The sequence below is a fragment of the Grampus griseus genome (genome assembly GCF_964374135.1).
Source record: "Grampus griseus genome assembly, chromosome: 17".
NCBI lineage: Eukaryota > Metazoa > Chordata > Mammalia > Artiodactyla > Delphinidae > Grampus > Grampus griseus.
Window position 1 is genome coordinate 52784409 of NC_139011.1, and position 27504 is coordinate 52811912.

Genomic DNA, 27504 nt, shown 5'->3' on the forward strand with positions numbered 1-27504 from the left:
GTGTTTGTTTTAGACAATTTTCAAGGAAAATTCAGGCTTAGCAGGAGGCTCTTGACAAAGCTCTCCCTGCTGGGTGGCCAGCTGCCTAGAGGGACTGCCTTGCGGGACTGAGGCAGGCCGTCACCGCTGGCCAGGGCCAGGATTCACGGTAGACGCTTCCTATCTGCTGGGCCGCATGCATCCTCACAGCCCTGTGCTCCCTGAACAGGAGAGCTTGCTCTTTCAGCAGCACCTGAACGTTTTACTTCTCTCCATCTCCTCCCTTTTCTTCTCTTTTCCATTCTGCTTATTTTGCCTATTCTGAAAATTAGTTAAAAACTTGCGACACAAAAGCATGAATTCTTCACCTGCTTACAACCAACTTTCTCTCTTTGTTTCCCAGTACCTGGCGAATCTTGAGGGTTCTTTTTCATGAAAAGTCTACTATTTGGCACTTAAGCTCCCTTTGCAGGATGGGCTCATTTTCTCTAAGCTAAATCCAAGTCGTGTTTTACATTTTCCTTCAAAATACACTTCTTCTGGGCAAATCCATGACTAATTGACTCACCACAGATGGTCTCTGTTAAGCCAAACTAAACATTAAACAAAATTAGAAAGGATACGACCATTGAAAGAGCACTAGACTGGGAGACTTGGCCCTCACTTCTGGCTCCTCAACCTCTGAGGGGTACCTGATCTTGACATGCCTGGCTGGTTTTGACTGAATTTCACTCCCCACACATCAATTATATAAAATTTATCAATGTAAATTATACATAATCAATATATTGATATCTGACCAATACATAAAATATCATTTACTAAAACGATATGTATAACATATACTCATGTATAAATAATTATGAACACAAGGATGAAATAGATAAAATAGATGATATATCATATAATAATTTCAATTAATAATTAATATTATACATAATTAATACTATTTTTCCCCCCCACAGATTTTACCCTTGTATTTGCAAAGTGTATTGGGATGGGTTCTAGACAGAGTTTTTCTGTCTCAGATGCATCACTCAGAGGGTGAGGCTCATGTCTCTTACAGATGTAGGAGTTAGCGGAGTGCCAGACACAGACTAGTGTGCTCAATTAATGCAGTAGAGGACAGTGATATTTTATACTTTAAATATTATAAGCTCTTAGAGCTTAAAAATATTATATTTAATGTTCATATCATCTGGATATGAGTGTGCTCTGCCTTGGAGACATAAAAGTCCTTTAGAAGGAAGATCTCCTTTATAAACTATTTAACTTTATATGTTCACGTCCTCATTTCACAGATGAGAAAACTGAGCCCTTGAGAATTAAGCCCAGGCTCCTGACTTCTCGCCCACTTTGTTTTTACCACGTCAAGCTCTACTATGGATCAGTGGTCAGTGCGGATCAAGGCGGCCGGACTGTAGGCCGGGCCTTCTTCCTAACAAGGGCCCTTGGGCGGGGGGCTCAGTTCTGCCTGCTCTGCTAGCCGGGGATAAATGGGCGCGCGCACCGGGAGCCTCGGGCCCCGCTCCCCGCCGTGGCCATGGGTTGTGGCGCCAGCCGCCCGCGCCGGCCCGGGTCGAGCGGGAGAGTCAAAGCCAAGGCCTTCCCGGAGTCTCAAAGGATGCAGGTGGCCCGCCTCCGCGCCAAGTTCGACCCCCAAGTCCTCTCCAGGTAAAGCGGGACGTGAATCGCAGGCGGAGGGGCTGGGCTGAGCAAGGTGAACCGCTGACCGAGGCGCCCTTAGAGTTCCCCTCGACTTGACCCGACCTTAACGCTTCTTTCTGATCAAAGGCCACAGACCTCCCTAAATCGTCTCTGCCCTTTGAGATGTAAATCTTTTACAACCCAGGAATGTCTTTCTCAAGGACCTGGGCGCCAACCTTTTGAAATGTAATAAAAGAAAGATCGAGGCTCTATCTACCAGTGTCTGTGGGAGGGTAGGAATCTCACTTCCATGACACCCCTTCCTCCCCTAATGCCCTTGAGTAATTTCCTACAAGCTCACTCCAGCCTTACAACTCTCTTGCCTTGTGTTTCAACAGTTGAGTTCAGTCTCTCCCATCGCAGTAATTTTGACCCCTCTTGCAATAGTCTGGAATAAAGTCTTCCTTGATGTTTTTAGCAAGTGTCCAGTGCAATTTCTCTTTGAAAGAGGGGGGAAGGGCAGAAGATAGGGAAAGTTCAAGACTGAAGAAGTAGGGACTTCCCTGGTGACGCAGTGGTTAAGAATCCGCCTGCCAATGCAGGGGACACGGGTTCGAGCCCTCGTCCGGGAAGATCCCACATGCCACGGAGCAACTAAGCCCGTTCACCACAACTACTGAGACTGCATTCTAGAGCTCGCGAGCCACAACTACTGAAGCCCACGCACCCAGAGCCCATGCTCTGCAACAAGAGAAGCCACCGCAATGAGAAGCCCGTGCACCACAACAAAGAGTAGCCCCCACTTGCTGAAACTAGAGAAAGCCCGCACACAGCAATGAAGACCCAATGCAGCCAAAGATAAAAATGCAGCCAAAAATAAAATAAAATAAAATAAAGACTGAAGAAGTAGAAGGAGCCGCAGGGAGGAGAGGGAGAGAATCCCTGACCTCAGAGCCCTGGGGGGACTTGCAATACATACACTGGAGCTGGGGTGTGTGAAGGATCTTCTGTTACGTTCTAGAAAAGGAGATCATAATTAGTGGAATAGAAACAGGGCTTTGAATCAACCAGACTTGAGATCCACTCCTGTCTTTTCTATTGTGTGTCATTGGGAATGTTCCTTAGCCTTTTTCCTTCCTCAATTTCCACCTCTGTAAAATGGGAATAATAATAATAGCTGCCTCGTAAGAATGCTGTGAGGATGATTAAGTAATATATGTAAATGATGCTGCATGGTGCAGGTCCTCATGTAGATACTGTTACTGTCTTCATAAGATGACCATGTAAGAAATGAACAAGGAAGTCTGGCCAGTTGGTTGGCCTGAGAAAGAATTTCCTCAGGGTGCCCCACGTTGGCCAGGTGGAGGAAGGACACCATGGAATCCCCTCCACTCTGCAGCGTTTGGTTGGACACAGTGGTAGGTGGCTTGACTGGATTCTCAGGGACACTTCTAGTCCTAGGATTATACGCTCACCTCATCACCGTGTTCTGACCAGAGTCTATGCAGAGCCATTTCCTGGCATCCTTGGGAAATTCTGGTATAAGGATGACTCGAGGATTATTCTAGTATCTGCTAAGCTTAGAGAAGAACAAAGTTGGCTGATGCAACTGAACTTGAATCAGAGGGGATATGGGGTCTTATCAAGACTGAATTGATTGGGTGGCATCTCTGGTCATCTGTGGCCAGGGAGTCTGGTCTAGTCTTTATCCACCTTCATAACCTCCACCTCCGGGTTAGTCCCAGGCCCTTAGATTATGACAAAGTCATAGAAGTAGAGGATCTCAATATTTGAAAGCTTTAGAGACTAACTAAAGGCTCTTCCTTAACCAATGAGGAATTGAGCCCCAAAAGATTAAGTGACTTATCCAAGTTGGTGACAGAAATGGGTCTAGAACACAGTTGTCTTTCCTCTCCATTGTGAACCCAAATGATAGATGATAGAATTAAGTCTGACTCTATTCACTTTCTTCTTGGGAGTTCATTACAATTGCTTCTGTCAAACCGGTTGCGATATTATTATTGTTTCCATGTTTCATTTTTTTTATCATGTTCAGTTTGTGGCAGCTGAGGTCAAAGTAATAATTTTGTTTCTTATAATCTCTGGGATGTTGTAAAATTGCATGACCTACAAACCTGACTTTGAGGCTGCTTTGTGAGAGGGTGGGAGTGGAGGGTGGAAATGGAGGAGGTGGGTTGGCCTTGTAGATGCATCCTCCCATGCCTGATTCCATTCTTAATGTTTTCAAAATAAGGCGATAATTTGGAAATAATATTCATTCAGTGAATGATTCTCTCATTCAACATTTATTGCTGTCCCCTCTGTGCCAGGCGCTACACAAGATATAGTCACCCAAGTCATAAAAATAGTCACCATTGTCATAAAAATTGTCACCATCCTCATAAAAATAGTCACCATCCATGGCCATCAAGGGTTCACAAGCAAGGCCACAGCTTCAGGCTTTTGTTGTGGGATGGTTGTTATCTGAAAGCATTTATTTGCACTATAAATTTTGGCTTAAAGCTTACTGTTTCTTCCAATGCCAAATTACTGACATTTTTTTAAACATTTGGTTTATGAAGGCTTGTAACAGTGTTGAATAACACTCGTTTTATTTGAGTGAGAGTGTAGTTCCTCAGAAATGGTAATTCGTCTGATAGCTGATGATTAATCCCATGAGCAAATGAATTTTCCTGCAGCTTTGAGGGCATAGTCATAAATTAGTATTTGCAAAGTGCTCTCATCCACATTAGAGGTAATGTGTTGGTCTGCAAAGCAACAGAATTTGAAATGCCTGTGATTATCTTCAAAATCATACTGGGAGTGCATGTGAATAAAAAAAGCAGAGTTGGAAAGAGAAGAGGGGACAGAATCCATTTAAGATTACTAAATTGTTATGTTTTGATAAGGTAATTGGCCAGAAAATTAAATGCACCGTATAGAACAAAGCTATTTTCTGTAAGCTGGTACAGCCAAATGCCATTTTTATTCAGTAAACACAGGAATATAAGGAATAAGTAAGTAGACAAATGAAAAAAACTACAGGAAGAATAAACTCAGCAAAAAGAAGTAAGGCTGTTTAAAGTACAGATTGATATTTGCATTTGAATCTTTGGTATTCAGTATGTGACTTAAAGAATTACCTTCTCCCTGTGTCCTCCTTGACTGCATGCCATTCGTTGGCATTCTTACCTGGGAGAAGTTTTAGTAAAGTGGGAAAAGCACCAAATTATGATGCAAGTAAGGAGACCTGGGTTCTAATCCTCACTCCACAAATTAAACAACCAATCAGCTAACCTGATCTTCAAATGTCTTCATTTGTAAAATGAGGGGTTGGATTAAATCATTCTCTAATATTCTTTCCAGCTTAAAATCGTGATTCTAAGTCAAGCACTTTCTCAACATTTCTTAAATAAAGATAGAAGGTTAAATTTTGATAGGATTCTTAAATTTACATAGACATTAACACAGGTAACTAAAGTTTAAGATCCCTAGCCTTTGAAATCCTAGCTGACTTCCTGGCGTTTCTGAGAGATGATTACTTTACACATTACTGACATACATCCCAGGTTAAAATTTTGTTGGCTGTGTAAAATTGCAAGTGCAGTGGCGTCAGGTAGGGGGAACTATGAGAGCTGCTGGCTGCAAGGGGGTCCTGACACCACCGCTACCCGTCTTCTGAAAGCTGCACTTATAATAGCTCAACCATGCTGACTTTCGCAATGGTACATCTACTGAGGAGCGATTTGGGGCGATACCTTGGGTGAGATATGAGTTATGCCTGGGACTGAGCGCTCACAGTCTAGCAACATGAGGAAGCCTCCTCTTTGTACCCTGTCTCCTGATATGGTTTCCTCCATCTTTGGAGAAGTTATAAATAGGACTAAGCTTCTTTTTTATTCTCTCCACCTGGTTTGGTGGTTGCTGTTGCAGAATGATAAAAACAAGAGTTGGAGGGAGGAAAGAAAATGGTAGATGGAGGTCCCAAAATTCTTCAAGAAAATTGTGGAGAAATGCATTTGAAGGAATTGGATTTAAATCCCATCTATTCCAACTATCAATACAATCTGTGTGGCCTTGGGAAATCACTTAACTTTTTAATATCACCCAGCAGGAATTTTATAGGGTAGGATTTTAAAAAAATATAATTCCTGGCACATAATAAATGTGTAATAAATGGTAGCTATTGTTATTAAGATTATTTGTCTTTCTACCAACTAATTACTTTTACATCACTTGCCTCCATTTCAAAAGAGGATTTGGGGTAACTTTCAAAAATAATGAACACAGTTATGCAAGGAAATTGGATGGGGGGAATATAAAGCTCGAAAGGATGATATAAAGCATCTAATTAAATAATTTTGAAAATCACTTCAGAGGGTAACAGATTTATTTGGTTTTTCTTCCAACAGATATGATATCAAGGCTCTTATCAGGACAGGCAGTTTCAGCAAGTTTGTCAGAATGGAGCAGAAGACCACCAAGAAACATTTTGCAATAAAAGTGATGGAAACCAGAATGAGAGAAGGCAGAGAGGCGTGTGAATCTGAGTTCTCTATCCTGTGGTGGGTTAGCTATCGTTACATTGTCCAGCTCCTGGAGATCTTTGAGACCCAAGATCAAGTTTACATGGTGATGGAGTTGGCTACAGGAGGGGAATTCTTTGATGGACTCATCTCTCAGGGATACTTTACAGAGCAGGATGCTGTCAGAATCCTCCACATGGTTGGTGATGGCATGAGGTATTTGCAACGCATTGAAAATAACTCACAGGGACCTAAAGCCCGAAAATCTCATATGTTATCACCCAGGTGCAGAGTCAAAATTTTTTATCACAGATTTTGGGTTGGCAACTCTGGGAACAAAAGTGGTGACTGGACAGTGAAGATGCTCTGTGGGACCCCAGAGTAAATAGCCTCCGAGATTTTGCTAAGGAAACCTTTCACCAGTGCAGTTGACATGTGGGCTTTTAAGGCCTAATCACATATGTTTTACTTCATAGATTCCTGCCTTTAGATGGTGAAAGCCATACGAGAATTTACAGGACGATTCTGAAAGGCAAATATAATTACAGAGGAGATGTAAGCGCTCACTTTCTTTCTATTGACTTGGTCTGGAATAGAGTTTCTCAACCTTAGCGCTATTGCTGTTTAGGGCGAGATGATTCTTTATTGGGTGTGGGGTGGGAAGAGGTGATGGGGTGGGACTGTCCTGTGCATTGTAGGATGTTTAGCAGCATCCCTGGCCTCTACCAGCTAGGTACCAGTAGGTACACTACTAGCAGATACTGGTAGATACTGATTTCTAGTAGCTACACTAGATACGCACCTTCCCCCAGCTGTGACAATCAAAATTGTCCCCAGACACTGTTTTTTTTTAAAATAACTATTTTTGTTTTAATTTTATTTTTTTGGCTGCGTTGGGTGTTTGTTGCTGCGCGTGGACTTTTCTCTGGTTGCAGCGAGCGGTGGCTACTCTTCGTTGTGGTGCACGGGTTTCTCATCGCAGTGGCTTCTCTTGTTGCCGAGCATGGGCTCTAGGCACGCGGGCTTCAGTAGTTGTGGGCTCTAGAGCGCAGGGTCCGTAGTTGTGGCGCACAGCCTTATTTGCTGGGATCTTCCTGGACCAGGGCTCGAACTGCGTTGACAGGCGGATTCTTCACCACTGTGCCACCAGGGAAGCCCTGTCTCCAGACATTGTTAAATGTCCCCAAGGGGGCAAAATCACCCCTGGCTGAGAGCCCCTGGTCTCAAGGTAGCAAGAGCCTCGATTACTGAGTTGTCTGTGGTTAGCAAATGACATTGACCATCAAGTAGATGAGTGAGTTTGCTGTTGTTTCTCCAATCATCATGCAGAGCCTGAGCCAGCTGAGTAGATTTATGTGTACTCAGAGGCTCAGCATGCTGCTTGGGTGTTTGATGAGAGATTTTCTGCCTTGATTCTAGATGATCCACACCCTTTTTGAGATGTAGTGTTTCCTCAGTGAAATGTTTAACTTCACAGTTTGTGTAAAATATTTATCCATTGTTTAAACTTGGAACTCCCAGTGTTTACGGAAGTGTTAACTTTTTTGTTTTGTTTAAGGAAGGAAAGTTACCAATACTTCTCTGTGGGAAGCCTGACAAAATAGGAAATTCACTTCCTGTTGAGCAAATTTATTTTATGTTTAACTATAAAAGGGCTTTTTTTTTCCTGCATAAAGAAAAGTATGGATAGTTTGATTTTACCTACTTAAAGTGTAACATCTATATGTATAACATCTTAAGCAAAATTGAAAGCTAAATAACAAATTGAAAAATAATATTGTCTATACTCTGACAGATTTAATATCTTTTTCTTTTTTTTTTTTTCGGTATGCGGGCCTCTCACTGCTGTGGCCTCTCCCGTTGCAGAGCACAGGCTCTGGACGCGCAGGCTCAGTGGCCATGGCTCACGGGCCCAGCCGCTCCGCGGCATATGGGATCCTCCCGGACTGGAGCAGGAACCCGCGTCCCCCACATTGGCAGGCGGACTCTCAACCACTGCGCCACCAGGGAAGCCCCCAAATTTAATATCTTATAGTACATATATATGTTTTTTTAAAAAACTGATACAAATTGACAATTGAGAACTGAGACTTACATAGGGAGATAGGAAAGGATGGGAAGAATTCACAGACAATGTAAACCACTGATTATTAAAAGCTTGAAAAAAATGTCTAGCTTCACTAATGACCAAAGAAATGCAAATGAAGACAACAATATCTTTTCTTTGTCTTTCAAACTGATAAAGATAAAAAAAAAAACACTCAACTTAATTCTACTCATTGCTGCTAAGAGTACTAAGAGATTAGTCCTGTTATTCACTACTGGTAGAGGATGAATTGTTGTAGATTTCTTGGAAAGTAGTTTGAAAAGATACATCTAGAACTTTTAAAAGTTTATGTATTTTGATCTACTAATTCCACTTTTAAGAATCTAAGGAAATAATCTCAGATGCAGCAAAGATTTCAGTGTCAAGAGGCTCATCTGGGCTATACTACAAAAGTGGACAATTGAAAAGAACGCTAAGAGAATGTTTGAATAAATTATTGAACATTCATACGGTAGTCCCTAAATTATTCATGCTTAAACATTATAAGGGTATTGGAAAATATTTCCGATATACTGCCAAGTTAAACAAAAAAAACAGAATACAAATTGTGTATACGGTATTAACACAAATCATGTGGGAAAATGTATGCATAGGAAATAGTCTTTGAGGAAATACAGTGCAATGCAGTATAATGTTAACAGAGCTTATCTCCCGGTTTACGGATTATGTACCATTTTGGTTTTCCTCTTTATAGTTTGAGTATATCTATATTTCTGTTTTGGTTTTGTTTACAAAGAACATATATTTCTGTTTTGGTTATCTATTGCTGAATAACAAACCTTCCCTGAACCTAACGCCTTAAAATAACAACCATTTTATCATGACTCATGATTCTGTGGGTTGACAGGGCTCAGCTTGGTGACACTTCTGCTTCACATGATGTTGCAGTCATCCGGTTCTTGCCTGGGATGGAATAGCCATGATGACCCCTCAAATGGCTGACCTCTTGGTGGGAAAGCTGGATTAACTAGGTCACTGGGACCACTCCGCCTTTTTCTCTCTCCTCTCTCTGTACATCTCAGGGCCCTTTTCTCTTCATGGGGTTTCTCCACGTGGTCTCTTCAGCAGGGCAGTCAGACGTTTTACATGGCGGTTTAAGCTTTCCAAAAGGCAGTATTCCAAGAGGGAGATAAGAAGTCACCAGTCCTCTTAGGCTGGGCTTGGAAATGGCACAACATCCTTTTTGCCTCATTCTATTGGCTACTGTGAGTGCTAGATCAACCCAGATTCCACGTGCAAGGAGACCACGTAAAGTGTGGCTCCAGGGGGCCTGGTCCATTGGGGCCACATTTGGACTAGATATCACAATGCCTTTTTTAATGTGCAAAAATAATAAACAATTATTCTATTAAGAGGTCCTTTTGTCAGGTTTAAATCAGAGGATTTCTAACATCAGTTTCCTCAGAAGGCAGCCCTGAGAAGAGGGTTCATGTACAAGTAATTTATTAAGGATAGACTCCCATGGACACAGGTGAGGGAGTGAGGGAACCAGGATGGATAGGGGAGGAGGCCAAGGCCATGGAGGTGAGCCTCATCCCACAGCGTTGTTCCAGCCTGAGGCAGGTGAGCTGGTCTTCACTCCCACCTCTCTCTGCTGACCCGTGGGGTGGTGGTGATAAGAATGCTGTGGCAAATACTCACTGCTCTCTGGGATCAAGACAGAATGACCCCCCGAAGCCCAAGGGTGATGATGAAAAAGATCGAGGTGCTGCATTTCAGAAGCAAAACACTCCAAAAGAGAAGAGTATACGCACATACTGAAAAGAGGGGCTCAGCGGCAGGATGGAGCACTGATATCTCCATGATGTCATGCTCTGTCTCTTGAGGAAATGCCTGTCTGTAGCCCCAGAGTACTGAAAGCACATACCACAGAGCAGAAGTGCAACTGCTTTTAATAACTTATTGGATTTATATTCCCTTGGCCTTCTTCCCCATGCTTGTCAGCCACATATGTCTACATATTAACATTTTCTTATAATATTACCAAGTGTCTTAGTCATCTTGAGCTGCCATAACAAAATGCTACAGACTGGGTGGCTTAAACAACAGAAATTTGTTTCTCACAGGTCTAGAGTCTAGGAAGTCCAAGATTGAGATGCCAGCAAGGTAGGTTTCATTCTGAGGCCTCTTCTCTTGGCTCACAGGCAGCTGCCATATCACTGTGTGCTCATTTGATGTCTTCTTTGTGTGCATACAGAGAAAGAGAGAATGAACTCTCTGGTGTTTTTTTCTTATGAGGACACTAATCCTATCAGATCAGGGCCCCACCATAATGACCTCATTTAACCATAATTACTTCCTTAGAAATTTCATCTCCAAATACAGCCACACTAGGGGTTAGGGCTTCTATATATGAATTTCGGAGGGACACAAACATTCATTCCATGACACCAAGGAAACATATGTCGATAAACTCAGATAAGGGTATCATCATGTTTTCTCTGTCATAATATTGTTGTCTATACCTATCAAGAAGTCTAGTAATTTCTAAATGCACCAATTTTATTTAAAAACCAGGGTGACCATCAAGTCTGGAAGCATAGATGTGATAGACAGAATAATGCCGCCACCCCCCTCCCACACACCCGGCAAAGATGTCCACATCTTAATACTCAGAATCTGTGGCTATATTAGTTTACAGGTCTTTATACTAGTTTACAAAAGGAAATTTGCAGACATGATTAAATTAAGGGTTTTGAGATGAGGAGATTATCTTGGATTATCTGGGTGGACCCAATGTGATCACAAGTGTCTTTATATGTAATGGAGGAAGAAGGGTCAAAGTTAGAGGACATGTGAAGACAGAAAGATAGGTTGGATTAATGTGTTTTGAGGATGGAGGAAGGCACACAATTAGCCAAGAAATGTGGGTGGTTTCTAGAAGCAGGAAAAGGCAGGGAACAGATTCTCCCCTAGAACCTCTGAAAGGAACACAGCTTTGCTAACACCTTGCTTTTAGTCCATCTCTAAGAGGAAAACGGCTCTGCTGATACCTTGATTTTAGTCCCTAAGATCCATTTCAGACTTTTGACCTGCAAAACTGTAAGATGATAGATTTGCACTGTCTTTTTAAAAAGTCCTGTTGTCTATAACTGAAATTCCAGGTGTGACACATTGTGTGAATCACTTCTTTTCTCTGGAAGTCAGATGTAAGAGTGAAATAAATAGCATCAGAACATCCAGAGATCTCTTATGGTGAAGAAGAGAGACATGTTTAATATAAATAGCTGATACTTTACTAGACACCTGGCAGATCTGTACTCTAGTCTCACCCATGTCTAGGCAAAAAATTAGCTATAATGTTAATGTTTAATTTTTCTTGATTTCGGTGTGAAGTACATTCCTTTTCATGAAGCTTTTATGACCATTCCACTGTTGTTCTTTCCTTTTCTGAATACTGTTTAGGATTACCATAAATTTCTTTTGTTTTGACACTTAATCTATGTGTCATCTTTCTAAGATATTGTAGGCTCCTTGAAGGCTGGGATTCTGTCATATTTTTCTACCTGTCTCCAATATGATATCACAAAGAGGTAAGCATAGACATCGCATTTCTTAAAACTGAATTGCTTATAAAAATTGAGATTCTGATTTATACCTACACGAGTAAATGGATCTCAACCATCACTGCATTGAGCATAGAATACAAATTTTAATTTATGGTATGGTAGACTATTAGATAACTCATATTTTTAGTTGCTGAATTGATTAGGTACATTCTGGAATATTTGGGTGGTTTAAAGGCTGCATTTATTTTACTGGGTTTTGTAAGATAGAGGTGGCAGTTCCCCATTCCAGGTGCTCCCGGCAATGCCTGAGGAGCAACCAGGGTAACAAGACATAGCACATGGTGGAAAAGAGGTGGAAGAGAGCAAAGAGTTCCTCCCCACTGTGTGAGGGAGACCTTTGCTTACCTACTTAGTCACCAATGCCATCACAATGCTTTCAGCATGGTGGCAGGGCTCGTGCTGGAGTCTCATCCATAATTCTCCTGGAGACCATTTGATGCATGCTTGTGTGTCTCCACCCCTTCCTTCTTCCTGGTTAGGCTTTCTTCATGTCAGGAATCAAGCTCAGCTTGGGGAATACCCACATGAAAAATGCTCGGTGTCCCTGCTCTTGGGGATCTAGTGCTCTTGTCTAACAGTCCACGTATTACTACGTATCTCTTCAAATATGAAGGCTGTGATACACATAGGAAAAATGGCTCAAAGTCCATGGAGCAAGGGAAGAGAGCCTCTCACTGTGTAGGAAAGCAGGGTCAGATTTCCTGGAGAAGGGGACATTTGTGCTGTGACTTGGTGGAAGAGTAGGAGTTTCTGAAAGGGAGATGAACACATTCTAAGTAGACAGAACAACATATGCAAAAGCACAGGAAACAGAATAAGTTGACTAGTAAAAATTAAGACTTTTAGAGCATTTGTGTGCACGTGAATGCATATTTATATGAGTCTTTTGTAAAGTAGTGTAGTGTAAATGTTAAGAGCACAGTCTGGAGCGATACTGGCTGCCCTTCACTCCCAGCTGTGCCATTTACTAACTGTGTAACTCTGGGCTTGCTTCTTAATTTCTCTGTATCTCAGTTTCTTCATTTGTAAAACAGAAATAATGACAGTATCTGCCTAACAGGGTTGTTGTGAAGATCAAATGAGCTAATAGATATAAAGTGCTTAGAATAGATTTATATGTTAGTACATATGTAGTCAGTGCTATATATGTGTTGGCTATTTCTGTTATTATTACTATTAATAAGGGAAATATTGGGAATGAAAGTTTGAATTTTGCTTAACTATATAATATATATATATATATAGAGAGAGAGAGAGAGAGAGAGAGAGAGAGAGTATATAGTTATCAAGTGTACCTGTCTCACCTTTTAAATGGAATGGTGAGAAACGTGTGGTGTTAGATTTTTAATATTAATGATAAATCAATGACACATTCTTGCCAATTAGTTGAGAAACACATATTTTGCCTAATTATCTCCACTATATCGCAGTAATCTTTTTTTGGTGTGAAGTAAATTGATAATAAAGTGAGTCATAACCATATTAGCTAGCTGACAAGGATAAACACTGGTATTAAAAAGATATATATATATATTTTTAATAAAATTATTTTATTTATTTATTTGTTTTTGGCTGCGTTGGATCTTCGTTGCTGTGCGCGGGTTTTCTCTAGTTGTGGCGAGTGGGGGCTACTCTTCATTGTGGTGTGTGGGTTTCTCATTGCCGTGGCTTCTCTTGTTGCAGAGTACGGGCTCCAGGCACATGGGCTTCAGTAGTTGTGGCTCGCGGGCTCTAGAGCACAGGCTCAGTAGTTGTGGTGCATGGGCTTAGCTACTCCGCGGCATGTGGGATCTTCCCGGACCAGGGCTCGAAGCTGTGTTCTGTGAATTGGCAGGCAGATTCTTAACCACTGCACCACCAGGGAAGCCCTAAAAAGATATTTTAAAAATAACCCACATGGACATTAATAGAAAGTGGTGCCCATCTGCTTAGATTCACCTATGATTGATGTACTGTTAGGAAGAAATTTACTGATATGTTCCCTTGGAAGGAAAAGATCTGATGGATTATGCTCACCAGCCATGATCCCAGTTTCTTTCTATTTCCTTATCTCCACTAGTTTCTCACATTTTTTTCTTTACTATATTTCTCCTCTACTCAGGTTATTAAGTAGGAAAAAAAGGAGAGGAGAGCAGAAGATTTGGTCCTTTAACTCCCGTTCATTCTCTTTCTATCCTGACTAGAATGCCAATAATGAACATTACACTGTATCTCAGGCCATAATTCTTGTAATTTGGTTCCTATTCCTGTGTTTTAGTTCCTAAGTACTTCTGCTCACAAAAAAGTGGTGCTTAATATTTCTTTAATGATATTTTTACTTTAAAAGTTATTTTACAGAAAATAATTTAAAGATTATAAATTTTTCAAATTGGATTTCATTTTCTGCTTGTCACTTTCTTCATCTCTTCTTTGACTCACCTTAAATTGAATGTATGTATATCTTCTTTTAAACTCAATCACCAATAGTTAGTGTTTGTAAGAATTAAAACATAGAGAAGCTTCAAGATGGCGGAAGAGTAAGACGCGGAGATCACCTTCCTCCCCACAAATATATCAGAAATACATCTACATGTGGAACAACTCCTACAGAACACCTACTGAACGCTGGCAGAAGACTTAGACCTCCCAAAAGGCAAGAAACTCCCCACGTACCTGGGTAGGGCAAAAGTAAAAAAGAAAAAGCAGAGACAAAAGAACAGGGACAGGACCTGCACCAGTGGGAGGGAGCCGTGAAGGAGGAAAGGTTTCCACACACTAGGAAGCCCCTTCACGGGCGGAGACTGCTGGTGGCGGAGGGGGGAAGCTCCAGAGCCATGGAGGAAAGTGCAGCAACAGGGGTGTGGAGGGCAAAGCGGAGAGATTCCCGCACAGAGGAGCTGTGCCGACCAGCACTCACCAGCCCGAAGAGGCTTGTCTGCTCACCCGCCGGGGCAGGCAGGACTGCGAGCTGAGGCTCTGGCTTCGGTCAGATCCCAGGCAGAGGACTGGGGTTGGTGGCGTGAACACAGTCTGAGGGGGCTAGTAAGCCACAGCTAGCCCGGAGGGAGTCCGGGGAAAAATCTGGACCAGTCGAAGAGGCAAGAGACTTTTTCTTCCCTCTTTTGTTTCTGGGTGCGCGAGGAGAGGGGATTAAGAGCATCGCTTAAAGGAGCTCCAGCGACGGGCGTGAGCCGCGGCTACCAGCGCGCACCCCAGAGACGGGCATGGGACGCTAAGGCTGCCGCTGCCGCCACCAAGAAGCCTGTGTGCGAGCACAGGTCACTATCCACACCACCACTCCTGGGAGCCTGTGCAGCCCGCCACTGCCAGGGTCCCGTGATCCAGGGACAACTTCCCCGGGAGAACGCACGGTGCGCCTCAGGCTGGTGCAACGTCACGCCGGCCTCTGCTGCCACAGGCTCGCCCTGCATCCGTACCCCTCCCTCCCCCGGCCTGAGTGAGCCAGAGCCCCCAAATCAGCTGCTCCTTTAACCCCGTCCTGTCTGAGAGAAGAACAGACACCCTCAGGCGACCTACACGCAGAGGCGGGGCTAAATCCAAAGCTGAAACCCGGGAGCTATGTGAACAAACAGGAGAAAGGGAAATTTCTCCCAGCAGCCTCAGGAGCAGCGGATGAAATCTCCACAATCAACTTGTACCCTGCATCTGTGGAACACCTGAATAGACAACGAATCATCCCAAATTCAGGAGGTGGACTTTGGGAGCAACGATATATATATATTTTTTCCCTTTTTCTCTTTTTGTGAGTGTGTGCTTCTGTGTGTGATTTTGTCATAATAGCTTTGCTTTTACCATTTGTCCTAGGGTTCTGTCTGTCCATTTTTTTTAAATTCCTTAAAAAAATCTTTTTTTCCTTAATAATTATTTTTTATTTTAATAACTTTATTTTACTTTATTTTATTTTATTTTACCTTCTTTCTTTCTTTCTCTTTTTTCTCACTTTTATTCTGAGCCATGTGGAGGACAGGCTCTTGGTGCTCCAGCCAGGCATCAGGGCTGTGCCACTGAGGTGGGAGAGGCAAGTTCAGGACACTGGTCCACAAGAGACCTCCCAGTTCCATGTAATATCAAACTGTGAAAATCTTGCAGAGTTCTCTATCTCAATGCCAAGACCAAGCTCCACTCAAAGACCACCAAGCTACAGTGTAGGACACCCTATGCCAAACAACTAGCAAGACAGGAACACAACCCCATCCATTAGCACAGAGGCTGCCTAAAATCATAATAAGGCCCAGACAACCCAAAACACACCACCAGACATAGACCAGCCCACCAGAAAGATGATATCGAGCTTCATCCACCAGAACACAGGCACTAGTCCCCTCCACCAGGAAGCCTGCACAACCCACTGACCCAAACTTAGCCACTGGGGACAGACACCAAAAATAACGGAAACTACAAACCTGCAGCCTGCGAAGTGGAGACGCCAAACACAGTAAGTTAAGAAAAATGAGAAGACAGAGAAACACACAGCAGATGAAGGAGCAAGGCAAAGACCCACCAGACCTAACAAATGAAGAGGAAATAGGCAGTCTACCTGATAAAGAATTCAGAATAATGATAGTAAAGATGATCCAAAATCTTGGAAATAGAATGGAGATAATATGAGAAATGCTTAACAAGGACCTAGAAGAACTAAAGAGCAAACAAACAATGATGAACAACACAATAAATGAAATTAAAAATTCTCTACAAGGGAACAATAGCAGAATGACTGAGGCAGAAGAACAGATAAGTGACATGGAAGATAAAACAGTGGAAATAACTACTGCAGAGCAGAATAAAGAAAAAAGAATGAAAAGAATTGAGGACAGTGTCAGAGACTTCTGGGACAACATTAAATGTGCCAACATTCAAATTATAAGGGTCCCAGAAGAATAAGAGTAAAAGAAAGGGACTGAGAAAATATTTGAAGAGATTATAGTTGAAAACCTCCCTAATATGGGAAAGGAAATAGCTAATCAAGTCCAGGAAGCACAGAGAGTCCCATACAGGATAAATCCAAGGAGAAACATGCCAAGACACATATTAATCAAACTACCAAAAATTAAATACAAAGAACAAATATTAAAAGCGGCAAGGGAAAAACAACAAGTAACACATAAGGGAATCCCCATAAGGTTAACAGCTGATCTTTCAGCAGAAACTCTACAAGCCAGAAGTGACAGGCATGACATATTTAAAGTGATGAAGGAGAAAAACCTGCAACCAAGATTACTCTACCCAGCAAGGATCTCATTCACATTTGATGGAGAAATTAGAAGATTTACAAACAAGCAAAAGCTAAGAGAATTCAGCACCACCAAACCAGCTTTACAACAAATGCTAAACAAACTTCTCTAGGCAGGAAACACAAGAGAAGGAAAAGACCTACAATAATAAACCCAAAACAACTAAGAAAATGGTAATAGGAACATACATACCGATAATTACCTTAAAAGTAAATGGATTAAATGCTCCAACCAAAAGACATAGACTGGCTGAATGGATACAAAAACAAGACCCGTGTATATGCTGTCTACAAGAGACCCAGTTCAGACCTAGAGACACATACAGACTAAAAGTGAGGGGATGGAAAAAGATATTCCATGTAAATGGAAACCCAAAGAAAGCTGGAGTAGCAATTCTCATATCAGACAAAATAGACTTTAAAACAAAGACTAATACAAGAGACAAAGAAGGACACTACATAATGATCAAGGGATCAATCCAGGAAGAAGATATAACAATTGTAAATATTTATGCATGCAACATAGGAGTACCTCAATACATAAGGCAAATACTAACAGCCATAAAAGGGGAAATCAACAGTAACACAATCATAGTAGGGGATTTTAACACCCCACTTTCACCAATGGACAGATCATCCAAAATGGAAATAAGGAAACACAAGCTTTTTTTTTTTTTTACATCTTTATTGGAGTATAATTGCTTTACAATGGTATGTTAGTTTCTGCTTTATAACAAAGTGAATCAGTTATACATATACATATGTTCCCATATCTCTTCCCTCTTGCGTCTCCTTCCCTCCCACCCTCCCTATCCCACCCCTCCAGGCGGTCACAAAGCACTAAGCTGATCTCCCTGTGCTATGCGGCTGCTTCCCACTAGCTATCTACCTTAAGTTTGGTAGTGTATATATGTCCATGCCTCTCTCTCGCTTTGTCCCAACTTACCCTTCCCCCTCCCCATATCCTCAAGTCCATTCTCTAGTAGGTCTGTGTCTTTATTCCTGTCTTACCCCTACGTTCTTCATGACATTTTTTTTCTTAAATTCCATATATATGTGTCAGCATATGGTAGTTGTCTTTCTCTTTCAGACTTACTTCACTCTGTATGACAGACTCTAGGTATATCCACTTCATTACAAATAGCTCAATTTTGGGAAACACAAGCTTTAAATGATACATTAAACAAGATGGACTTAATTGATATTTATAGGACATTCCATCCAAAAACAACAGAATACACATTCTTCTCAAGTGCTCATGGAACATTCTCCAGGATAGATCATATCTTGGGTCACAAATCAAGGCTTGGTAAATTTAAGAAAATTGAAATTGTATCAACTATCTTTTCTGACCACAACACTATGAGATTAGGTATCAATTACAGGAAAAAATCCGTAAGAAATACAAACACATGGAGGCTAAACAGCACACTATTTAATACCCAAGAAATCACTGATGAAATCAAAGAGGAAATCAAAAAATACCTAGAAACAAATAACAATGAAAGCACAATGACCCAAAACCTATGGGATGCAGCAAAAGCAGTACTAAGAGGGAAGTTTATAGCTATACAAGCCTACCTTAAGAAACAAGAAACATCTCAAATAAACAACCTAACCTTATACTAAATCAATTAGAGAAAGAAGAACAAAAATACCAAAGTTAGCAGAAGGAAAGAAATCATAAAGATCATATCAGAAGCAAATGAAAAAGAAATGAAGGAAATGATAGCAAAGATCAATAAAACTAAAACCTGGTTCTTTGAGAAGATAAATAACATTGATAAACCATTAGCCAGACTTACCAAGAAAAAAAAAGGGAAAAGACTCAAATCAATAGAATTAGAAATGAAAAAGGAGAAGTAACATCTGACACTGCAGAAATACAAAGGATCCTGAGAGATTACTACAAGCAATTGTATGCCAATAAAATGGAAGAAATGGACAAATTCTTAGAAATGCACAACCTTCCGAGACTGAACCAGGAAGAAATAGAAAATGTGAACAGACCAATCACAAGCACTGAAATTGAAACTGTGATTAAAAATCTACCAACAAACAAAAGCCCAGGACCAGATGGCTTCACAGGCAAATTCCATCAAACATTTAGAGAAGAGCTAACACCTATCCTTCTCAAACTCTTCCAAAATATAACAGAGGGAGGAACACTCCTAAACTCATTCTATGAGGCCACCATCACCCTGAAACCAAAACCAGACAAAGATGTCACAAAGAAAGAAAACTACAGGCCAACATCACTGATGAACATAGATGCAAAAATCCTCAACAAAATACTAGCAAACAGAATGCAACAGCACATTAAAAGCATCATACACCATGATCAAGTGGGGTTTATTACAGGAATGCAAGGATTCTTTAATATACACAAATCAATCAATGTAATACACCATATTAACCAATTGAAGGAGAAAAAACATATGATCATCTCAGTAGATGCAGAGAAAGCTTTTGACAAAATTCAACAGCCATTTGATAAAAACCCTCCAGAAAGTAGGCATAGAGAGAACTTTCCTCAACATAATAAAGGCCATACATGACAAACCCACAGCCAACACGTCCTCAATGGTGAAAAACTGAAAGCATTTCCACTAGGATCAGGAACAAGACACGTTTGCCCACTCTCACCACTGTTGTTCAACATAGTTTTGGAAGTTTTAGCCACAGCAATCAGAGAAGAAAAAGAAAGAAAAGGAATTCAAATTGGAAAAGAAGTAAAGCTGTCACTACTTGCAGATGACATGATACTATATATAGAGAATCCTAAAGATGCTACCAGAAAGCTACTAGAGCTAATCAATGAATTTGGTAAAGTAGCAGGATACAAAATTAATGCACAGAAATCTCTTACATTCCTATACAGTAATGATGAAATATCTGAAAGAGAAATTAAGAAAACACTCCCATTTACCATTGCAACAAAAAGAATAAAATATCTAGGAATAAACCTACCTAAGGAGACAAAAGACCTGTATGCAGAAAATTATAAGACACTAATGAAAGAAATTAAAAATGATACAAATAGATGGAGAGACATACCATATTCTTGGATTAGAAGAATCAACATTGTGAAAATGACTCTACTACCCAAAGCAACCTACAGATTCAGTGAATCCCTATCAAACTACCACTGGCATTTTTCACACAACTAGAACAAAAAATTTCACAATTTGTATGGAAACACAAAAGACCCTGAATAGCCAAAGCAATCTTGAGAAAGAAAAATGGAATTGGAGGAATCAGGCTCCCTGACTTCAGACTATACTACAACTACAGTAATCAAGACAGTATAGTACTGGCACAATAACAGAAATATAGATCAATGGAACAGGATAGAAAGCCCAGAGATAAACCCACACACATATGGTCACCTTATCTTTGATAAAGGAGGCAAGAATACACAGTGGAGAAATGACAACCACTTCAAGAAGTGGTGCTGAGAAAACTGGACAGCTACATGTAGAAGAATGAAATTAGAACCCTCCCTAACACCATACACAAAAATAAACTCCAAATGGATTAAAGACCTAAATGTAAGGCCAGACACCATCAAACTCTTAGAGGGAAACATAGGTAGAACACTCTGTGACATAAATCACAGCAAGATCCTTTTTGACTCACCTCTTAGAGAAATGGAAATAAAAAGAAAAATAAACAAATGGGACTTAATGAAACTTCAAAGCTTTTGCACAGCAAAGGAAACCATAAACAAGACGAAAAGACAACCCTCAGAATGGGAGAAAATATTTGCAAATGAAGTAACTTACAAAGGATTAGTCTCCAAAATTTACAAGCAGTTCAATAACAAAAAACCAAACAACCCAATCCAATAATGTATTGGGTTAAGACCTAAATAGACATTTCTCCAAAGAAGATATACAGATTGCCAACAAACACATGAAAGAATGCTCAACATCATTAATCATTAGAAAATGCAACTCAAAACTACAATGAGATATCATTTCACACCAGTCAGAATGGCCATGATAAAAAAATGTACAAACAATAAATGCTGAAGAGGGTGTGGAGAAAACGGCACCCTCTTGCACCGTCAGTGGGAATGTAAATTGATACAGCCACTATGGAGAACTGTATGGAGGTTGCTTAAAGAACTAAAAGTAGAACTACCATACGACCCAGCAATCCCACTACTTGGCATATACCCTGAGAAAACCATAATTCAAAAAGAGTTATGTACCAAAATGTTCATTGCAGCTCTATTTACAATAGCCAGGACATGGAAGCAACCGAAGTGTCCATCAGCAGATGAATGGATGAAGAAGATGTGGCACATATATACAATGGAATATTACTCAGTCATAAAAAGTAACGAAACTGAGTTATTTGTAGTGAGGTGGATGGACCTAGAGACTTTCATACAGAGTGCAGTAAGTCAGAAAGAGAAAAACAAATACTGTATGCTAACACGTATATATGGAATATTAAAAAAGAAAGAAAGAAAGAAAGGAAAATGGTCAGAAGAACATAGGGGAAAGACGGGAATAAAGATTCAGACCTACTAGAGAATGGACTTGAGGATACGGGGAGGGGGAAGGGTAAGCTGGGCCAAAGTGAGAGAGTGATATGAGCATATATACACTGCCAAACATAAAATAGATAGCTAGTGGGAAGCAGCCGCATAGCACAGAGAGATCAGCTCAGTGCTTTGTGACCACCTTGAGGGGTGGGATAGGGAGGGTGGGAGGGAGATGCAAGAGGGAAGAGACATGGGGACATATGTATATGTATAACTGATTCACTTTGTTATAAAGCAGAAACTAACACACCATTGTAAAGCAATTATACTCCAATAAATATGTTAAAATAAAAAGAATTGGAACAGTGGTTCATCTCACTTTGACTGTGTGGATGTTAGCCTTGGCATAAAGGATAGTGATTAGAGTGGAAAATAGTTATTGGCTTCCTTGATTATGTTGCACTTCTTGACGTTGATCTTATCAATGGAATTCATGGAGTTGAGGGGAAAAGAACTATTTGCATAAAGTTTTCATAAACTTAGAAGTATCTGGATTTAATATTATATTTATATTATTTATATTATGGTTTATGAGGCTTATAATATAGGAACTAGTTCTAAATGTATTTTATGTATGGAAGAATGGGGCAACCGATGATTTAGCATTCAAAGGCCAATTCAATTTTTTGTTATTTTTCTTATCATCTTTCTTTGAGGATAATCTCTGCTGAATCCTTTTAAAGTTTCAGCAGTTTCTTTATCAGTGAAGAGCTTAAACCATCCCTCCCCCCATGTCAAGAGCCTCAAAATTATCCTCTTAACTTACAAAAATATCTTCTTTATGAGCCTCATGTAAGATTAATTGGCTGTTTCTCCATTTTTTATTAGATGTCACCTATAATAACTTGTGAATGTCTATTCACTTTTTCCAGGGTTTACAAATGTCCCAACAGATAGAGCATTGTGACATAATTAGTCAAATCAGATAGAGCATTGTGACATAATTAGTCAAATCTTGACTTTGAGCTGTTTCAGCTTTGGCAAATATAAGACCTAATTTGAAGTCTAGGGAGTCTGAATATTGGGAAGAAAAAAAAACCTTAAATATCTATGACATAAAGATGATGTACAGAATCTCTTACTTTTTGAAATGAGGAATAATGATTTTGCCCAGTCTACTGCTAACAAAGTTATGGAGAGTTGTCAGTACTTTGGGACACATTTACATAAAATTTAATTGTAAAGCTTAAGTGAAATCCTACCAAGGCCATAAGGCTAAAGTTCAAAGAAGGAAGGGAAATGCTTGTCAGAGGTTTATCACCAGGAGAAATTTTAATAAAAACAACAATTTTTGAGGGGATTAATATTACCTTGAGAAAAATAGATGTTTGTAGTTTTATGAAAACTTATGATTAAATCCACCAGTAATTGCACTTTACTTCTATAAGCTCTATATTTATCAAGTTTCAACATTAATTATAATCCTTAAATTTTTTTCTTCCAGTTTTATTGAGGTATCATTGACATACCACACTGTATAAGTTTAAGGTATACAGCATGATGATTTGACTTATATATATCATGAAATGATTTTCACAATAAATTTAGTGAACATCCATCATCTAATAGAGATACAAAATAAAAGAAAAAGAAAAAATATTTTTCCTTGTGATGAGAACTCTTAGTATTTACTCTCTTAACAACTTTCATGTATAACATACAGCAGTGCTAATTATTAAATCTTGTATATTACAACCCCAATACTTATTTATCTTGTAACTGGAAGTTTCTACCTTTTAACCACCTTCATTCAATTCCTCTTCCCCCTTCCCACCTGCCTCTGGTAGCCAAAAAATCTGATCTCTTTTTCTATGAGTTTTGTTTGTTTTTGAAGTACAATTGTCCTACAGCACTGTGTTAATTCCTAGTGCACAACATAGTGATCCAATATTTCTGTACATTAAAAAATGATCACCATTACAATGTTTAAAATTTAAGACATTGCATCCAAAATTTTAGGGACTACATCTATATTGCATGTGCTTGTGCTTGTGGTGTCTAGCTTTTAATAATGATTTTTAATAATGATTCTCTGTGGGAATGCCTCAAAGGAACCAAGAAATATGAAAGCTTTGACTAGTCATATGAATATTATTCATTTTTAAACTAGTTACATAGTCAGTTTTTGTATATTTGGTAACCTTCTGACAAGCTATTACATTACCTTTATTAATTAGTGTTCATTAAAAGGAAAGAATTAACATGGGAATCTGGAATGTAGGACTCTGTAGTCTCTTGCAGGGGGAGCTGGGAATCTCTATGGGGACTCCTGGGGCTCCTGGGGAGGAAAGTGAAGGAGACTAAGCTGTGGGCAACCCCTAGGTAAGAGAATCCTGGACAAATAATTTAATTTGGGAGATGATGCATAAAATTAGAGGTGAAAGTAAGGCCTGGTTGTCAGAATGAGGAAGAAGGGCAGGAAAGGATGGGGTGAAGGACAGAGCCAGTGAATGGAATACTGCAGAGAAGTCCAGGGAGCACCAGGTGAAGGGGAAGCTGGAAGTCTATGCTGAACAATAAGCCAGCAAGAGCCTCACTGGGACAGGATCCAGAGAGCCAGACTCTTTCAAAGGCCCTGCACTTGGGTCACATTAAGAGAAAAGTATTCATCAACAAATTGGAAAGCAATAAACTACTATCATCCCCTACTTCTCTGTTTAGAGGCAAAGGAGTCAAGACATCAATAGAACATGATACCATCCTTCTAAAATTTTTTAATTCCTCCAAAGCTAATAGTGCAATTGCTAGTATTGAATTTTACTTTTATACCCTTTTTTGTTGTTGTTTTGTACAGTTTAGCTAGTTTCTATTAGAGAGGACAGAGAAATAGGAAGAAATGAACAAAGGAAGAGAGAAGAAAGTGGAGAAAGCCCCATATTGTCCACAAATATTACAATGTACTTGTAACTAATTGGATGAGCTTGGGATAAAAGAAAGTGCTGTCTTTCTTTTTACATGGTTCATTACCACTTCACACAGAATAATTTTTTTTGAGGACCTACATTTATCTTGGTAATAATAAGTGGAATTAGTCTGAGAAGTTTTGGATAATTTGCATCTTCTTGTCCTCTAAATATTGTTAGTGAGGTGTCTATAGAAGTACTGAGGAGGAAGTTACATTGTGATTTAATAGTAACCATGGCAAAAGCAACAACAATCTTCCTAATATTTTATACTTTGAAAACCATTTTTCACATACTTTATTAATTTGTTCCTAATAGGAGATATGATGATCCCCATTTTTCTGATGAGGAAACCAAGATCTTGAGCTGAGTGTGGCCAGTCAACCTGTCTGGTCCAGATCCCCTTACCTCAATCTGCAGCTCTTTCCACATTAAGACGGGTTAACTGGCTGGCTGACAGCAGTGTCTCCCTGAGACTGTGGAGAAAAGCCAAATGGGAATTTTAAAGTCAAAGAGTGGGAGTGGCCATGTCTAAGAAGAGAAATGGTGAGGAAAGCCTCATTGGACATAACGTGGTTGTGAAAGCTGCTGACAGAACTTAATGATGTCATCAGGTGACAGTTGGTCCAGAGTAGGGATTTGATTCAACCTGTGGTGCCACAACCTGATTGTTTTGTGTCATATAACACTATTAGCTCAAAAATTTTGAGCATGCACACTCAGTTTTTATGCATTTCTAGAATATGTACATGTATGCATATTAATCTGTTTTATACTTTATAAAACATAGACAAAAATAAAGTTTGGATTAAGAAGATAAAAATACAGTAGAAGTCTTAACATTTTTTTCCTTGTACCTGTTGTCTTCTAATATGTAACATGAAACTGTCTTCTACATACTCTCTAGTTGTTCTTTGTGGCTCAGGGATTCTGTCATTTATAACCTGTGTTTGAATAATGAGCTTTGTCTGAAGAGTTCTTTTCCAGGACACTAGTTACCTTATTTTCTGCAACTGCATTTTCAATGTATATTCATTTGGTCATCTTAATGAGCTCTCCATAAATCTCATTGCACATATTTTATATTCTTTCCAGAAAGATTCAGTTGCTTGTCTTATAATGCTCCACTGAAGACATCTAATTTAACCTTCATTTAACTAGACATGAGCCCAGATAAATATGTCTGGATCCAGGGCCAACTAAATGTCTAGCCAGAATCAGAGGACATGCCATCATGAGTTTCAGCTACTGACATGTTTTGTCTAGACTTGCAAGGTTTATGTTTTATTTGTGTTTGGCAAGTGTGTTCATTTATTTCAGGAATTTTATTTTTGGGATAAACATTTCTCGTATCTCATTTATCTAAATAAACTGAAGGAAAAAAAGAAGAGTAATTCCTTTACTGATTTCTTTGATCCAGATTCTCAGAGTGCTAAGAGATTGGAGGCTGTGATGTTTATGTATGGAGTTTGATTTTTCCTTCCACAAGGACAAAGCAATAGCTTGTAAGGATTCCCTTATTTTTCTTGAGATACACATATCAACCAGAAATTGCTGTTTGCAATATAGCAAATATATGGTCAGTTTTCTCAATCTCTCTCCTTTCTAGATAAGGAGGGATACAAAACCATAGTATTTTCCAGATACGTGCTACATGTTGATAGGTAACACAGAAAACAAGTTTGAGGAAAAACAACAGCCCTCTTGTCCCCATCCTCACAAAAGTCACTATGAATTTCTGTCATCGTACTTAAATTATGTGCAAAAGCTGTAGATTTTGCCAGAATACGTCCTCGAAACATCAAATAGCTGGTTGAACATGTCATATCTCTGCTACGGGCTGAATCCCACTTGTAGGCAACTGACTGGGAGTCATGAGGGCCCTGTGTGCTCAAAGGAAAGGCGCTGTGAGGGATTCTTCCCCAAAGTCCTCTTTTCTCTCCAGGCTGTGGAGAGGTAGGCATCGTAAGTCCAGAGTAAGTTTTCAAAGGGAGAGAAAAGTTGATGATTTCCCAGTCCATTCCACTTTCCATTCTAACTCATTCCTGGAGTCATAGGGGCTCTCTGACTTGACCACAATGGGGTAAATACTCACCTGATACTGGTGGAGTTCACCAACAAGAGCTGCTTTGCCTTATCCTGCTTATGTGAACAGGATGTGGAAACTTGCATCGCTGCTGGCAGCACACTGGACAGATTTCTGGAAAAGAATTCTCATTCGTTGGACAGAGAGTTTGGAAGAGAATTTTTGTGTTGGTTTTTTTCTTTTGCTAAAGAGAGATTTTTTTTTTGTCTTTTCAAAAGTGGAATTTTAGGTTCACTACATGTTTAATGACATAATCTCCGAATGGCTTATTTGAAGAAGTCATTTGGATTTAATAAGCATTGACCTTTGTAATTAAGAACATGATTCTGTATGTGTGTTTGTGTGTGTTTTTATTTTATTTATTTTATTCTATTTTATTTATTTACTTTTCTTCTTAGCCTTGACCAACTATATCCCACTGGGTGAAGGACTTAACAAACTACTGATTTTGGAGGCTAAACATCAAGTGTCAGCTGGGCAGGCCCTGGACCATCCCTGGGTCCTCATGACTGCAGGATCTTCCATGAAGAATATTTAGAGGGTCATTTCCCAAAACTTCATGCGGAGGGCATCTCCCCAACCACAGAGTCCCAGATCTGCACAATCTTCTAAGCGATGTTCTTATCATAAATCAAGGCATATGTGGAGCAAGAGAAACTTAAAGGTAGAAGAATCACCACTATCTGCACTTTAGTGAGCAGATGAACTTTAAAATCACGTTATCCAATTTCAAGCCAGATACATTAACTTCATTTATAGCATTACGTCAGTAGGGACCATTTCATCATGATTAAGGCACCCTAAAGCTCCAGGGATCTGGGAGTATGTGGTTATTGTTGGATAATGGTGACTTTCACTTTTAACGTTTTTTGATCTATAATTTGTCCCATATTTATATAGGA

General features: G+C 39.9%; 1 protein-coding gene across 1 annotated transcript; it reads left to right on the forward strand.

Moving 5' to 3' along the window:
- Window positions 1-1603: 1603 nt before the first annotated feature.
- On the forward strand, window positions 1604-27296 carry PSKH2 (protein serine kinase H2; the record flags this gene model as incomplete). The annotated part of the gene is given in 10 exon segments (XM_082675249.1): window positions 1604-1653; window positions 6039-6375; window positions 6377-6473; window positions 6476-6534; window positions 6538-6597; window positions 6600-6707; window positions 27001-27003; window positions 27007-27034; window positions 27037-27137; window positions 27141-27296. Coding segments are annotated over 10 exon segments (999 nt in total).
- Between the last annotated feature and the right edge of the window lie 208 nt (window positions 27297-27504).